This window comes from Glandiceps talaboti, chromosome 20 (genome assembly GCF_964340395.1).
Source record: "Glandiceps talaboti chromosome 20, keGlaTala1.1, whole genome shotgun sequence".
In the NCBI taxonomy this organism is placed as follows: domain Eukaryota; kingdom Metazoa; phylum Hemichordata; class Enteropneusta; family Spengelidae; genus Glandiceps; species Glandiceps talaboti.
This window is the reverse complement of record NC_135568.1, coordinates 4,064,803-4,081,775: the sequence shown is the minus strand read 5'-3', so window position 1 is coordinate 4,081,775 and position 16,973 is coordinate 4,064,803. Positions and strand designations below refer to the sequence as shown.

General features: G+C 36.5%; 1 protein-coding gene across 1 annotated transcript; it reads left to right on the top strand.

The window, feature by feature from the left end:
• Window positions 1-8,792: 8,792 nt before the first annotated feature.
• On the top strand, window positions 8,793-13,869 carry LOC144450980 (cytochrome P450 2J6-like). The gene is made up of 3 exons (XM_078141740.1): window positions 8,793-9,150; window positions 11,650-12,642; window positions 13,630-13,869. The coding sequence occupies exons 1-3, from the start codon at window positions 8,793-8,795 to the stop codon at window positions 13,806-13,808; spliced, it is 1,530 nt and encodes a 509-aa protein (XP_077997866.1). The 3' UTR covers window positions 13,809-13,869.
• The last annotated feature ends 3,104 nt before the right edge of the window (window positions 13,870-16,973 follow it).

Below are 16,973 nucleotides of genomic sequence, written 5' to 3'. Positions count from 1 at the left end.
AGATAAATAATCTGCATACATAGTTCATGGTTCATCACAAATCATACATATGCTAAGAAACTCATGAACCTCTAGAAAATCATTAGTCACTGAATTTCATTTTTTTTAAAATAACGTCGTTATAAAACAAAACGTTCAAATCACAGCATAGTGTAACTGACCTGTACAGATTTCAGGATCGTTGCCTTTATGAGTCATTTAAAAAAAATAATTCGAAAGATTAGCTATGTTTATAACATGATTCCTGGTCAACTATATCAGGGTAAAATGTAGCAATATTAACGTTGAGGGCAGTAGTAATAATGACGTATACAAGGAGGAAGTGAATTAAAATATTTTATTGGGAAAGCGTCGGGAATTACTTATATTGTTATTTTAACCGTTGTAATTAACCATTTTTAACCGTCTTAATTTATGGAAATTATGCAACTCTTTGCGGGGTATCTTTTATTTGTCTATCCTCCCTCAGTGGAGGATGCTTTTATACGCTAAACAATTGTACAAGTGTGTGAATAATGTTTATGCATAGTGGAGGGTCTATGGTTTATAATAGCTGGCAACCTCACCACACACTTAAAATACATGTAACACTGTCTGGGCAAGCAATTATAAGTGGCCATGGACGGTTTATTCATCATTCAAAGTATTATTCATAACAAGTGCATACATCCATAAATAACAAATACACTAATGAACTTATCATTTATCAACAAACATGAAACTGTGTCATCAACAACTTCTTTATTTGTTTTTGTTGTCGAGGTCGTAAGTCTTTTCATAAATGAAAAGAAAAAGCGAATTTGTTTGTTTGTTAATTATGCTAAGAATGCGCACAAATGCCGTTTAATATGGAGAACAAGTTACCCTAACAGATATATGAATTCCCCTTTAAATATCCCGACGTAAATTAAAAGTCGTGATGTAAAACGTCACAGTACATGTATCATGCTCATGCGTCATGTTCAATTAGATTTATAAATTAATTCTTTGGATTGCACATTATTTTCAAAGCAGTTTAAACTGGTATGTCTCGAAATATGTTACCATGGTAACCGATTGTGTATCATCAATTTTATGAACTTAACAGATATAATGACTAATTCAACATGTCAATACAGTTACTTTGGCAAATTGCATTCTTTCGAGTCAGAGCACATTTTTCCGCAGACGCAGACTTTTCCTATTGGCGTTGCGCATGCGTTTTGGACGGTGCCGCAAAGAGGTATGTAGTTTTACGGCGGTGGTAAATATAGATAGTATGTAGGTCTATAATACCTGATAATTAAACGACTTCTCACTTTTTGTTTCAATATATACACGATTTCAATGACTAACCCTTCCTTTGTTGGCTATGTAGTTTTATAAATTATCGATTTGAACCAAAGAAAACAAACATATTTTAAAAGCTTTATGTACAATTATTTAAGGTAATATTCATTGCTGACTATCCACATTTATATCAAACTGATTCTGTGTGTTTGCCAACTGCCTTTGTGACAATGGGGAAATGTACTCACTAGTACAAATGGAACAAGTTACTGGAAAATGTGTCAAGCAATTCCCGTGATACAAAATTCGAGGTAGTACAGATTAACACTTCTTGTTTTAGCATTCTGCAGTTCGTGGTACATGCATACTTGCGCAGTCAATTCAATTATACTTTGGTAAATTTCACTTGTCCACATGTCCATTATAATACTAACCATCCTCTTACAACTGACTTTTCACTCCCCGACGTTGGTGACAACGTGTAAGTGTATGTCTGTATGATGAGGGAAATGTTGTTCAAGCTCGATGGCTGACGATTGTTATGTACGATAGGCCCCTACTAACGTGTTCTTGTAAGTTTTGAAAGAACTGCATTTCAGAGTCATCTACACAAGGATATGAATCTCCTAACATTTTCTTCAAATTTCTGACTCGTTTGTCCTGACCGATGTAGACATGGATCACTTTAGTCTTGTCTTTGGAATGGTGCATATATGAAAGTTCTCTTTCCTCGGAACACCTCTCGTCATCCATAGAGCTCTCACTGATGATAATTAGATGCAAGGGACAACTCTTTAAGTAGACGATATTCCTTTCTGGTTGGTGGTAAGCATTTACTCTTACAGCAACACGATTGTGGAGACGAACTTGCAAGTCACGTACTAGGATATCCTTTACCCAGCTGTCGTCATGTTTACTGCATGTAGTGTAAATGTCGTACATCTTAGGTTCAAACTCTGTCAACAAATGAATCAAAGGAAGAAAGTTGTCAGCTATTTCGTGAAACAAGTATAAATCACACAATTTTAGAAACCTCGCTTCTGTTACCCATGGGAATGCGAATTAACTATGACAAAGCCATTCAACGGATCGTGCTAGCAATGTACATTCTATGCATAAATAACCGATCTATATGCAACTGATTGAACTGTTTTTTACCTTCATATTTTGTGACGCTATCTTTGTCAGTGCACAGATCAGTGTAAACAAACGCGAGCTCATCGTCCTGAGAATAACAAAAGGTTCAAAGACATTTTTAGGGGAAAAAAATTGAAAATAAAATCACATTTCTATATGATAAACAACACATAATTTATAATAAATGACACACTTGTTTAAATACTGCATTTCGCAAAAGTACGAATTTGGCGTTCCATATACACGCCAAAATGCTGTTGGCACTACTTAATGTATAATTCCGAATGTGACATTCATGACTTTTGTTTCACAAAAGAACTTGTGACGTTCATACAATAAATACAAATTTGCATATCTTTACCATTGTCAAGCATCATTCAACTTGTGAAGCATCGATTTGATGCCGGTTAAAAGATACACAATTTACAATGACACAATGACAATACCCAGGAGTTACTTAGAAAGTGTTCGTCTTTATATTACATGCCACTTTTAAAGGGATCAATGTGTCAATCGTTTAATTCTGAATATGAAATGATATTTTCAGTGTAATAGAGACCACATCGAAGTCAAAACGAAAGACACATATGAGTCCATCTTAGAAAAAGATAGTCGAAAATTGCTTGATTAAAATGTTAGTATTTTCATTTAATTTAATACCTTCGTGTTCTCTTCTCGTCTTGAAATTCCAAGAAACACTTCTTGCGGTACATCATTACAAAATCTTGTAACCTTTGACCCTATTTGAGCGAATGGGAAGTCGATTTTCTCCTTAGGTGATGCCAAAGGAAGTATGTGATATTTACGCTTGATAAGGCTGTCTTCATCATGGGTTTGATGACTGTGTGGATATGTACACATCACACCACATGTGTAGTCTAGATTTGAAAAGTCTCGCTTTCGTATAGCTTCAACATAGTTATTCAATCTTCCAAGATAACTGAATGGGTTGGCATTATGCACAGCTCGGACGTCCACTTGAATGAAGTGTTGTTCAGGTAAGTTCTCCTTCAATTCAAGTCTACAGGAAAATTCTTCATCAACATTAAACGATGCAGTATTTTTGAAGACCCGAGCATTTCTCGACATGTGCATGCATTTGCAAACAAGTCGACTAAAGATGGCGTCGGGTTTGAAAAACCCGAAGTCAAAGTAATATCTTTTGTATGGGCCAAAGTGAGGAGACATTTGACCATCTTGAACCTGGCAATAGTTTGGTAGCATCGATGGCACAAGGTAGTTTTCGATTTGGAAGCCATGTGATGGAGTGGCTATTCTTCCCAAAGGACAGATAAAATCATATGCCTGTAATAGGGTTTCTAAAACCTCAAATTCTTCAGTGACGTTGCAAAGAATATGCTCAAGCAAATCACGAGTAAGTACACCACTTGTTTTCAGCTGGTTCCACGAAGATGCCATTTTTGGATCCTTCCTATGCCTTACATCAGGTACACTGACGATGCGTTTCATCGCTTCTATCATTAATTGGGGTTTTAGAATAACAAACTGTGACAGTATTGGGTCTTCAGAAAGATAAATGATGTATCCTGACTGGTGAAAGTACTTCAGCATAGCTCTCATGTCTTCTGCACTTCCAATGCCACATTGCTCCTTGGCAACATTGAAGGCTTCTTCGAAAGAAATGATGTGCCGATGCAATTCTACACCTTCAGAGTTCTGCTTCTGTCTTCTCCAAAAAGATCTACAAATCTTAATCCATCCTTCCTGGTCTGTCTTCTGTCCAACAAAATAGTCATAAAATTGTTGCCATCTTATCGGAAATTTACATTTCATGAATTGCTTGATCTGCCTCTGTATAGCTTGTTGTAGGCCATCCAGGTCCCTATCTCCCCGCACAGAGTTTTCGATTGTAAAGAGGGGCATTCCATTTTTCCTGTTCAGTACCAACCGACTACAGTAGATAGAATTTGTGTCATACAGTTTCATCTTAAGATAAAGTGATATGTTATTTCTGTCAGCTTCGGGTATATCATTTTTTCTAGTCCCAACCAGAAAGATAAATGAGTCCGGATCCATGGCATGTGTGCAAATTGAATGCAGCCAGAATATGAGACGTTTTAGAGCAGCATCCCTGTCACCAATTTGTTGAAATAGTCGAATGTCAACAACCAATAAGAACAGTGCTTTAGATGATATAAATGCATGATGGATGTCATAGTAGAACTCATCACCTGCAAAGTCTCCGAATCCTAAAGTCATGGGAAGATGTTTTCGATGGAGTGCTTCATATTTGACGATATTGGCTGTTATTTCATCGACACACGCTGGGTGGTTGTAATATACCTTCCGAATTATTTCTGCTAATAACATAGATGTGAAGGAAAGTACAGCAATGGTCGAAGGGAGGCTGAAATGCATTGGATTTGGAAAAGTCCAACCGCAAGCCAACGCACATACACAACCAAACATAGTTGTTAACCAAAGGAAACTTATGTGACTTATATTGAAATATGCATTCACTCTCCTGCCAACAGGGAGACCTGATAACATTGCAAGGGCAACGATAAAGGCTGCTGCAAAAAGCCGAGTGTATTTGAATAAGGAGCCACTAAATGTTGATGCAAATACAGGCAGTAGGATTGAAAAGACACAACTGGACCATTTCTTGAGAGGTGTAAATAAAGGAAATGCATTTTTTGTGACAATGTACACCATCCCGCCGGTAATACTGCCAAGGAGTAAGATTAAGTGGTCAACAGAATTATATTCCATCATTGCACTGCCTGACAAGGACCTATTGGGTGCAAGCATACCACAAAATGCTATCCCTATCCCTGTACGAAATCCAGCACCCATAGAGCATCCAAACAAGAAGCTAACAACTGCTACACATAGTACATAGTACACATATATATTGTTATCACTATATATGTGTACTGTCCCGAGGAATGATATCTGTTCCATTCTCTAGTACCATATCAAGTGACACCATGAAAATAGCAAACCCTCCACCTAGCCTATATGCCGATATCTTATCAGTGAAACACCAGAATACCGCCAAACAGAGAAATCCAACGATGGCAACCCTGTTTGGCTGGTCTGACATATTAAGGTAGAGGATACCGAACACAGAAGCGATTGTGAACGTTGTCAAGTGAAACCAGATCATATGCCAGTCTACTTTTATACTGTAGTGTTTGGTTTTCAGGGCGAGTCTTTCTTCCGACAAAATAACAGCAATGTACCAAAGTAACCTAGCTTTGTAATCTTGAACGCCCGACTTAACACTTTTCCATCTTTCATCGACAACACTCTCGTGAATGTCTATACCTATTGTTTTCGGCTCATCCGGATCAAATGCTTCACCCATCAGGTTTTTTCGCAAGCTTGTTTTTCCAGCGCCCGTGTCCCCAAGTAGTTGAATCTTAATACGGCTTGGTGGGAGCTTCCCATCCACCATTCCTTCTTTCAAAAGTATCGTACTTCTTTTAATTTCTGACTCACTTAATTCATGCGGTGTGAGATGTCGATAGTAATATGACTGGTCTGCCATTGCGAGAGTCTTCTTCATTAAATAAATGTATATACCTACAGACAAATCAGAATATTAGGTCTGAAACAAGAAGGTAATCGGTGGAGTACATACACTCAGTTCTATACTGAGCCAAACATTATGAAAATTAGGGTGTCCTAAATTTATACGGGATCGGAACACTATGGCTGATGGTAGTAATGCCATGGCTTCACCACATTCATTACTAAAATATCCAGAATAGGAATTGACCTCTCTCAAACATGATCATTTAGTTCTTGTAACTTGGGCAAACTGTCGACAGAGTATTCAATTCAATACATTCATGACTTTTGAGATACATTGTATACTGCTTACAGCAGACAGTGGTAAAACATGTCTTCCCCATCTGAACATGGTGGTTGTATCAAACAGAAAGCTGCACGATATTGGAAAATTCGCTGTACATGTCATTCAAAGATAGTATTATAGGGAATATACGCAAAATACTGTCAGTATGGTAGAAGAGTGAAGTGCATTTTAGGCTATCTAATTGATGCCAGTTACTGGTTGTTTACAGTTTACGCCAAAACCCTGACATGGCATGAAACAAGATGCGTGCAAACCAACCAACAAACCAATCAAAATAACGCGCCCATCGTTGATGATTATGAATCACCTTTGGACCCCTTCTAGGAATTTACGTTAGGACACAGCACACATATCTTTTGTTTAGGTTCACACTGGGGTCACTCATTAAATTATTAGGGGACTTGGCAAACATTTTCCCTTCACGTGAATATTCAAATTTGAGCTGAATACGAATATACTTTAGGATTGTATTTTTCGTGGGAGCATTTACCATAATGTTACATGCGTACTTGGAAAGTTCGTGAACGTGTTTGTTGATTATCACTCTTAACCGATTCGACCACAGTCTATTTTTGTGCTTCCTGATAAATTTGCAACTTTGGAAATTAATCAACCTCAGATATCAGCCTTTTCAACGTATATTATTGAGTGTACAGTATTGTCTACATAGTCGAAAAACGATGGTATACAAAGGCGTAGGTAGTGTTGAAGAATAGAGTATAGAACTTTTAACTCGCTAAACGTCATACCCGTTATTCGACAAGGGTGCCGACAGACTACATTTCTAAGTGATGCCTGCTTTTCTGTTGCAATTGTGTCATAATGTCGGTGTTTCGCTATCAGTTTACCGACTGAACATAAGTATCTTATAACTCAGGACAAGAAGTACGAATATGAACTACTACTTACCGTGAATTCTTGTATTACGTTTGTCATTGAATCATTTTCAGACATGCAACATAGCAGTCAGTCAGCCATATTTAATCATAGACCCAACACTGTGGTGTATGATTTACATACGAAGTTTGGTCAGAGGTCATGGTACGATTTGTCAAGTGGTGAAAAGAACAGTAAATCACAAAGAAGGTGGGATTTATATGACACAGTCAGCATGCTAGCCTGGCGGTTTGATTTAGATGAAGTGAATTCAAGTCGGTAAATTAGTAGGGACGAGCAGAATTTACGGTGGTGGTGGTGGGGGGGGGGGGGTGAGGAGATAATGGGGGCACGAAGAAATGGGGAGGAGGGCTTGAAAATATTCTGGTGGTCTGAAAGGCGTATCACGGAAATATTGAGCTCATGATTTGAACCAAAGTTAACGCCAGAAACAATCGTTTACAAAATTTCTTGCGGCTTCGCCACAATAAGTTTGAAACATATATTGAATTTCTCATGAGATGGGTGAAGGCCAAAGAATGTATTTGTGTTTTCATCTCTGGAAGCTAATTGTATATTTAAAAAACAACAACAACTGTGTAGCAGGGGGAGGGTGCTGCGAAAAACATCTAACCAAAATATGTTCTCATCAACCCCTCTTCCCGCCGTAAATTCTGCTCATTCCCCAATGTACATGTAGCTCTTACAGAAAGTATTTATGGACCAAGACAATCATTCAGATTTATCTGAAGTTTAAATGGAAATTAAACATAACACAATCGCAATGAACATAATTTATTTCAGCTTTAGCATAAGCATTTGAAAGTATATATGAAATATCAAGTTCAAAACATACTAAACATTCATGTATTAATAATATTTTTGTCAAATCATATGAAGTACTAGTTGAGTCCATTTCAATCAATTTAGACTGGGATCAGAAGTTACGGCCGGGCGGGGGTTCACAAAAAAAATGGCCACAACTGTGGCCATTTCACATATAGGAAAACATAGAGTAATTCTTGTAGTTGATAATGATTTGTAATTACTCTCTTGTTGATGCTTGTCAGTATTTATTCATTTATTCAATCATTCATTCATTCATTCATTCATTCATTCATTCATTCATTCATCATTCATTCATTCATTCATTCATTCATTCATTCATTCATTCATTCATTCGTTTGTTTATTTATTTATTTGTCTATTTATTTATTTATTTTTGTCTGTTGTGTGTGTGTGTGTGTGTGTGTGTGTATGTGTGTGTGTGTGTGTGTGTGTGTGTGTGTGTGTGTGTGTGTACGGTAAACATACCTAACCAAGCCTGAGTGCCCTGTGATGGGAACAGATTTCCAGCCTGAGTCTTCGAGGTATACTCTATAACTGTGATTGTCAAATGTTACAACTGGCGAGAAACGTTCTGAAGTTGTTGAGACGAGTCAAATAAGTTATCGAGGAGCCAAATAAATTGTTGAGGCGAGTCAAATAAGTTATCCATAAGGCGCCATAGACCTTTGCTTAGATTTGGGCAATTACATGTAATACATGTGAAGCGATTGTGAAGTTTGGCAGAATCCACCGGGATCCACGACTGCGCATGCCCCACATTGTTGACGATATAATTGTGACCTTTATCACGTTCATTGACTGTTGTTGTACATGTATCATGCAGCTGTCTGTGTTTCAGAAATGGGTAGATCTACGTACAATTTTATTAGCGGGGATTATTTTCCTGGTAACTTACTGGTTATTCAACCGATTAACAACAAAACGTCGCAATCTACCGCCTGGACCACGGGGCCTTCCCCTCCTTGGTAACGTATTCTCTATGGCCAACGCGACACCGTTCTGTAACTTCCGTGATATGGCTGCCAAGTATGGTGATGTATTTATGCTACGTATAGGTTCTCAATTGTTTGTTGTTCTCAACAGCTATGACACTATAAGGAAAGCTTTGGTCGACAGGGCCGATGACTTTGTGGATCGGCCTCCCATCACCTCTAAGATTGGTACAAAGGACGATGGTAAGAATGTGATAGCTCTAAATCAAAACTAAACTCTCTATATGTGATGTATCAGGTTAAAGCCCGCGTTATGTGACAATGTGTGATATTATGATATGTTATGTTATGTTTATGTTATGTTATGTTATGTTATGTTATGTTATGTTATGCTGCAATGTTGTAATACAGTTAAGTACAGTATAGCACATCATTGCATCATAGCTTAGTACAGTAAAGTACACTGCAGTATAGTACAGTGCAGTACAGTACAGTGACAGTACAGTATAGTACAATACAATACAGTACAGTACAGTACAGTACTGTATGGTATAGTACAGAATAATTACTATACTGTTTGTTTGACTCAAATAAACATACGCAATAACCCAGGTGTACACTCCCTAATAAACTAAATCAACTTGGGCATGTTGACCTATATGATTCGCACGTCTCTAGTTCAGACACAAATCAAACAAAGAAATGCCATATTGTATTGACCTGTATCCTGGTGTGTTTGTACATGCAATTCACTGCAATCAATACTTCACTCGCACTGTTAAAAGTGCGATGGCCTTGATATACCTACTCGAGTCAGTCAGCTGATTATGGTTCCTATTGAGGTCAAACTCTGATTTTTATAGCAGTAAATGATACACAGTATTTCAATGTCTTTCTCTAAGTCTGTCATCAGCAAAAATTGCGTTATTATATCAACGACACCAGTCACATTGGAACTAGGCTTATTGTATAATATTCATAGGCTTAAACGTTGCTTTACCTTTGTGTACAGCAAGTTTAAGCAAACACGTCTATGACACGTCTATGACATATATATATATATATATATATATATATATATATATATATATATATATATATATATATATATATATATATATATATATATATATATATATAGTTTTGGTAGAGTCTACCAAAACTATTACGCTCTGCCACTGCGGTATAGAGCACTGTCTTAGCAGATTGATACTCACCGAGTTATATATATATATATATATATATATATATATATATATATATATATATATATATATATATATATATATATATATATATATATATATGTGTGTGTCTGATGATCGCAATATGCGTGAAACTCCGAGTTACACCCAAGAAAGAGTTCCAGTACTACCAAAACTATATATATATATATATATATATATATATATATATATATATATATATATATATATATATATATATATATATATTCACATGTCATAGACGTGTTTGCTTAAACTTGCTGTACACAAAGGTAAAGCAACGTTTAAGCCTATGAATATAATACAATAAGCCTAGTTCCAATATATATATATATATATATATATATATATATATATATATATATATATATATATTCACATGTCATAGACGTGTTTGCTTAAACTTGCTGTACACAAAGGTAAAGCAACGTTTAAGCCTATGAATATAATACAATAAGCCTAGTTCCAATATATATATATATATATATATATATATATATATATATATATATATATATATATATATATATATATATATATATATATAATTCTATGGCAGATGCTGCACTGGAATGACGATCTTTGTATAGTTATTTGGTATATTAAATACAAAAAAAGCCGCAGCATCGCGTGTTGATCCTCATTGCTTTGGTGTAATGATTCCTAAGTTGGTGACTCATAGGTAGGGTCCCTGTGAATTCAGATTTTGGATCCTTGGGTTGATAGGCTAAGGTAAATGGGTACTGGCTTTTCACCTGCCCTGAGGAATAAAAAGGTACACACCAGGTCGGCCCATGGTAATCTACCAATTGATGCGTTAGCCCAGCTGGCTAGAGCACTCTGGCTAGTGTTCAGGGGCCGTGGGTTTGAATCCTACAAGTGTCCCCCCCCCACCACACACACAACAACAACAACAACAACAACAACAACAACAACAACAACAACAGCAAATTGTTGTAGCAATGGCTCCTAGTCATTTATAAATTTAAGCTCCATGGTATTGTGACTTTTACAGACATGGCCACGTAATATAAAATAGTTGTAGACAAAGAGTATTACGTAAGATACTTGCGGCTCACAATATATACTCTCTCTTCATCTGTTAATAAGGGGTTGTTGCAATAGCCTTAATGTATGGGGTTGAATGGTCGATGACGATGACGATGATGATGATGATGATGATGATGATGATGATGATGATGATGATGATGGTGGTGGTGGTGGTGGTGGTGGTGGTGGTGGTGGTGATATCATCATCATCATCATCATCATCATCATCATCATCATCATCATCATCATTATCATCATCACAGCCACCACCACCACCACCACCACTGGTAACAACAGCAACAATAACAACAATAACAATAGCAACAGCAAATATCATTGATCATATTCAGAAATTACTGAAGATATTGTCATGTAACACAGTCTCAATTTTATCATAATTAAGATATATCAGTTGGATAATGCTACATGTATAATTGATAATTAATACTTCATTTTGTTCATCAAGGTGTCATTGTATCGAACGGTGCTTTGTGGAAATTCAAGAGGAGAATGATTCTAAGCAACCTGCGCAATTTCGGAATGGGGAAAGCTTTGATGGAGAAGAGAATATTGGACGAGTCAGAATATCTACTTAAAGAATTTGAAAATCACCAAGGGAACTTATTTGATCCAACGGAACACACGAATATCATAACGTACAATGTGATGTGTTCAATGACTTTAGGAGAACGATTTGACTACAATGATCCACGCTTGAAGACTTGTGTTTCCATACTAGAGTCACACTTCGAAATGGGGCGCATATATTTGGCATTAGGAACTATGTTCCGCGGCGCTGGTGCGATGCTCGATTTCATAACATGGAAGAAAAATTTCCGTAATCACGATGTGTTGTATAGAATTGTTGAACCCTTTCTCAAACAGCATGATGAAACGTATAATCCAGATCATACACGAGATTTCATCGACGTCTTCCTAAAAATCACAAAAGATAGGGCTAAAGAAAACTCGGATTTTCCACTTGGTTCGCAGGATGCGCAAGGATTATCGTATCACTACTATTACGAGCATGCGCTAATACTAGACATGTTTGCTGCAGGGACGGAGACAACAAGTACAACATTGATGTGGGGATGGTTATTTATGATGAAATATCCAGACATACAGAAGAAAGTACAAGAAGAATTGGACAGAGTCGTTGGTAAGGATAGACAACCCAATATGTCTGACAGAGTAAATCTACCCTATACAGAAGCTACCATTACCGAGGTGCTACGATTGGCAAGTACTCTTCCGCTGTCTGTACCACGTTGGACCGTAAGTGACACCCAAATACATGGGTATGACATCCCTAAAGATACAATGGTTTTACCAAATATCTGGAGTGTTTTGCGTGATCCTGAATTATGGAAAAATCCAGAACGCTTGGACCCTAGTCATTTTCTTGATTCTGAGGGTAAATTTTCCAGACCTGATATATACATACCTTTTGGATTAGGTAAGAAATTTATGCAATGGTATTTAGAATCATAATAATGATAAAATACTTATTGTAGTCGGAAGTCCATGCCAAGTTACCGTTCACCGATTCTGTTTTATACAACCACGTAGAAACCACGCAACAAGAAACTGCACATGCTACACTTTAAGATAAGAAGATTGAATGAAGGTTTCTTGTGACATTTTGTCTATATGAAATAACTATCGTGCAGACATTAAGTGCAGACGACAAAATACTGGCGCCCACTACGTCTAATTTGCTCTATGTTGAAAAAGTTTATTTCATAATAGACAACATGTAGCAAGAAATTGACACCTTAGTATGTAGAACATGTAGTTTCTTTGTGGTTTATCCCATTTTAATTAGTAAAAGCCAAGGCTCTCAGGGGAAGCAAGCCCCATATCTAGTGTGGCATGAGCCCGGGCATGGGTGACGAGAGTACGAACGTTTTGAAGATATACCCCGGGGGTAGGTACACCGGGTTGAAACGTTTCCAGTGTTGATTGCATAGTCTCTGTTAATTAACGCCAGTTTTGATTCACCCGACCCTTTCTCATACCACCACCTCATGAAAAGTATACCCTTTCTGATACCAACCAGCATAAAAAAAAAACCCTTTCGCGCGAACCCTCCCCGTATTGCCGTTTATGGGAGTTGCCCCCGGGGGAGGGGTTTATCCGTAGTTTTATCAAACAAAACTAGTGAATGGTAACTTGAAATGGCTTGTATAATGTACATGTCTTCCAGAGAAATCATAACGCTAAATGTAACGGATCGCGTTCTTGTTAAATTTATGGAACGGTTTGGCGACCTGTTCTATACTTTCTGATCTCCTGTATCAGTAGGTCGCACTTTATTTGTGATATCTATTCTGACACTAGTTTTTTCACACTTATAGTATTTTCTTTCCATTGATGGAGTGTTCTCAGTTCAAAGTATTTTAAGAACATCAGCCCTATTAAATAGTGTCCATTTTTATTACAGGACCACGTGTTTGTCTAGGTGAACAGTTAGCAAAGATGGAGTTATTTCTGATCTTCAGCCGTGTGTTGCAAAACTATGACATCCGACCTGATGACGCAGTTCCTCTTCCGGAAATGATGGGACGGATGCATATCACTTTACAACCTCCAAAATATAAAATGAGGGCCATCAAAAGATGAATTTTTGTATTTGTCATGTTGATTATGATTTTTTTCTTTTAAAGAACAGGACTTCTAGCCTTAATTATCGAAGATGATTATTTGTAAAAACTATCTAAAGTATTGATTGAAACCGATATTTCGTGCTGCAATACACTAAAAGCGGTCCGGGGGTTGTACTTGTAAAACAGGGAGTCGAAGCTCTTACGAGAATATCAAGCAGCACGAGTGAATGATGAATAATAAGTACTGGAAGACCAACTATTTTCTACTATGTATGTATCTTAAGTAGTCAAATAGTTCACTAAACCTTGCACTCAAGCATTGACTAACTAGTGACAATATTCACAAATAGCACATATAATTGACTTCTTTCCTCCTGGTCGTCGTATCTTTGGCTTGAGTCGCGTATACAGTTGATCTGAAGAATACAATTCATAACCTAGTAAAAACTAGTGTGTGTGTGATAAGTGATTTTGGCCAGCTCTCGTCAGCAAGACCCCAAATACAATAGCCCCTGAAAATGTAGACATGGCCACAGCAATCACCGATTTGTCTACCTGGCAATCTGGCACGACTTTGTTAGGGTGGATGATATTTACTGATATTACAGCAGTACCAGCAGTGAACGATGTCAGATGGTTGCATTTACAAAGAATTGATGTCTCTGACGCCGTTTGTATAAACAAACAAAAGACCCTAGATAGATAAAAGAAAGAAACAAATTAACCAATCAAATTCGAGTGGTCCACCGCTAAGAAACAATAGTTTGCTCTTCATATGTTACTTCCAATTTAGAGTATTTAAGTAGCGTAATTAATTGGTGAAACCTTTCTATATGAATTACAAAGACTGGAGTAATAAAACAAAATAATGAAATGTTTAAATTTAATTATAATTTATGTTTCAATTGTTGGAAAATTAGTCATCACTAATATCAATTCCTGTTTGATGTGTATTTATCCAATTATAATCTGGATAAAATATATACACTAGTTTTCTACAATGTCGATTTGTATATTGTATATAAGCTTTTGGGAAATATAGTACAAACATATTGGAAACAATGGGTCTTTTCTATTACTAAAACAAGTATAGTTCACACAGGAATACTTGTAAACATCATATACTGCATCCTTTTATGATTTTGAATCACACATCTGTTTTATATAGTAGCTTAATTTAGTTATATAGTAGAGTGGAAAACAGCCAGTATTTCAGCTGGAAACACTGTCAGCTGAGTGCTTAAGGGGTGAAGGGAAAGTTATCGGCATTGGAAGTAGCATTGAGCGTTATTGATTTAGATGAGTGGGATTTTCACGAATGTGTAATATAGAGATGCGTTGGTGTTTTATGGAGTTAGATTGATATAATGGCGAATATCAATATCTGGTTGGAAGTAAAGATGAAACTGGAGGATGGGTAGAAGGTATGGGGAGAGGGGAAATGGGGGCCGAATGCATATTTCTGAGCAGTTAGCATGTTGATCAAGCGGGAGGGCATATCGTGAAATGATGCAGGTTGGGGGAGGGGAACATACCAACAACCATCGCTTTCTCCTTTATCGTCATTATAACTGCAAACTTAGTTCATTAACTATTACATTTCGCTTCTCCGAATGAATTCAGAAATTCGACTCTTGGCTGCGCCTGATATAGTGTGGTTAGTAGTGTTAAGCAACACCATTTTAATTACATTCAAGTATGATGATTTACCTTGAAATCATAGGATGAAATTAAAATGTAATCATTTTAAGTTGTCGGTGCTTTTACAGCAAGTCATGCTCGATTAATTAATGCATAGCAATGAGACCCAGAACGGTAATTAGTTAGATTAGATTAACACTAATGAAATGCTTGATGCTCAAATGGCTTAAACAAGTTATAGCACACAAACTTGGCGTTATGCTTGCATAGATGTCTGTATAAGTTATTTATCCTCAGAAATGTAACTTCATCTTGAGTCTGAATACAGCAATTACTCATATTGGATTGATATGGATACTGATCAACAGTTTTCATCAGCTAGGTAGATAAAATGACTTACACAACAAGCTTGGCGTTATAATTGTATGGGCATAAAAAATATTGAGTTTTGATCCATCAATTAGTCAGACTGTGGACATCATATACTTGCACAGATGCAAAATGTACTTCTGATAAAAGGAATTATTGAAACTATTTTAAAACATCTGGTGAACATCTGGTGAATCAAGACGGTTAGTGTGAATAGAAAGATGTGGATATTTATTTGTTTGTTTGTTTGTTTGTTTGTTTGTTTGTTTGTTTGTTTGTTGACTATTTCCTTGTTTATGTGTTTTCTGTTTTAAGACGCCTATTTTTTATTATTTTACTTGCTTTATATCAAAATAAAACTATAAAAAGAATAAATGATATTAAGAATTAGTCGAAATAATGTTCTGCAATATTGCAATATAGAAAAATATCACATCTTCTGCATCGCATTGTACATTAGGCATAAAAGCAAAGGAGGGCACTTAATTATGTTATTAGTAACCCTATTCATTCAATAATTTATGTTAGCAAAAACACTGAATTATTTATTTCGTTATTCTTCAATACGTGTTCCACTTTGATGATTACATGTATCAAGTCCCTAGACAAGGTTGTATTTTGAAAAAATATCAAAAGAGGAAAGTGAGGAAGGAGTGTCGTCAGTAATGGAGAAAGTATACATAATGTTGATGTTACTTATAACACAGCGATGGGGAGTGAACTCACAAGGTAAGGTTTTCTCAATTGACGTTTTGATATAAATAGATACTTTACTATCTCCATTGGCGTACATCCCAAAGTGATGAAAACGATGGAATAAGTGTTCTCTCGGTACCATTTGTAATTATCAAAAACGTTTGCTCCAACAAGAAGGAAAAGCCATACATATGTTCACCACACATAGTGTATTTACATTATCAATGTATATGACATTTAGCCCTCATGATGAGATAGCCAGACAGACAGGCAGACAGACAGATGTGTGTATGTGTTTAAAAGAGTAGAATATATTGGTAAGTATGCAACATCTCACGTTTTTTTAGCACAAATGTTTAAACAAGTCCTCACCAGATATATGCCAAGGTACTGCAAGTTATATAGACCACAACCTATCACATATTTAGTTCAATTAATCTTGTTTGAAATATATCATTTAATATACACACACAGA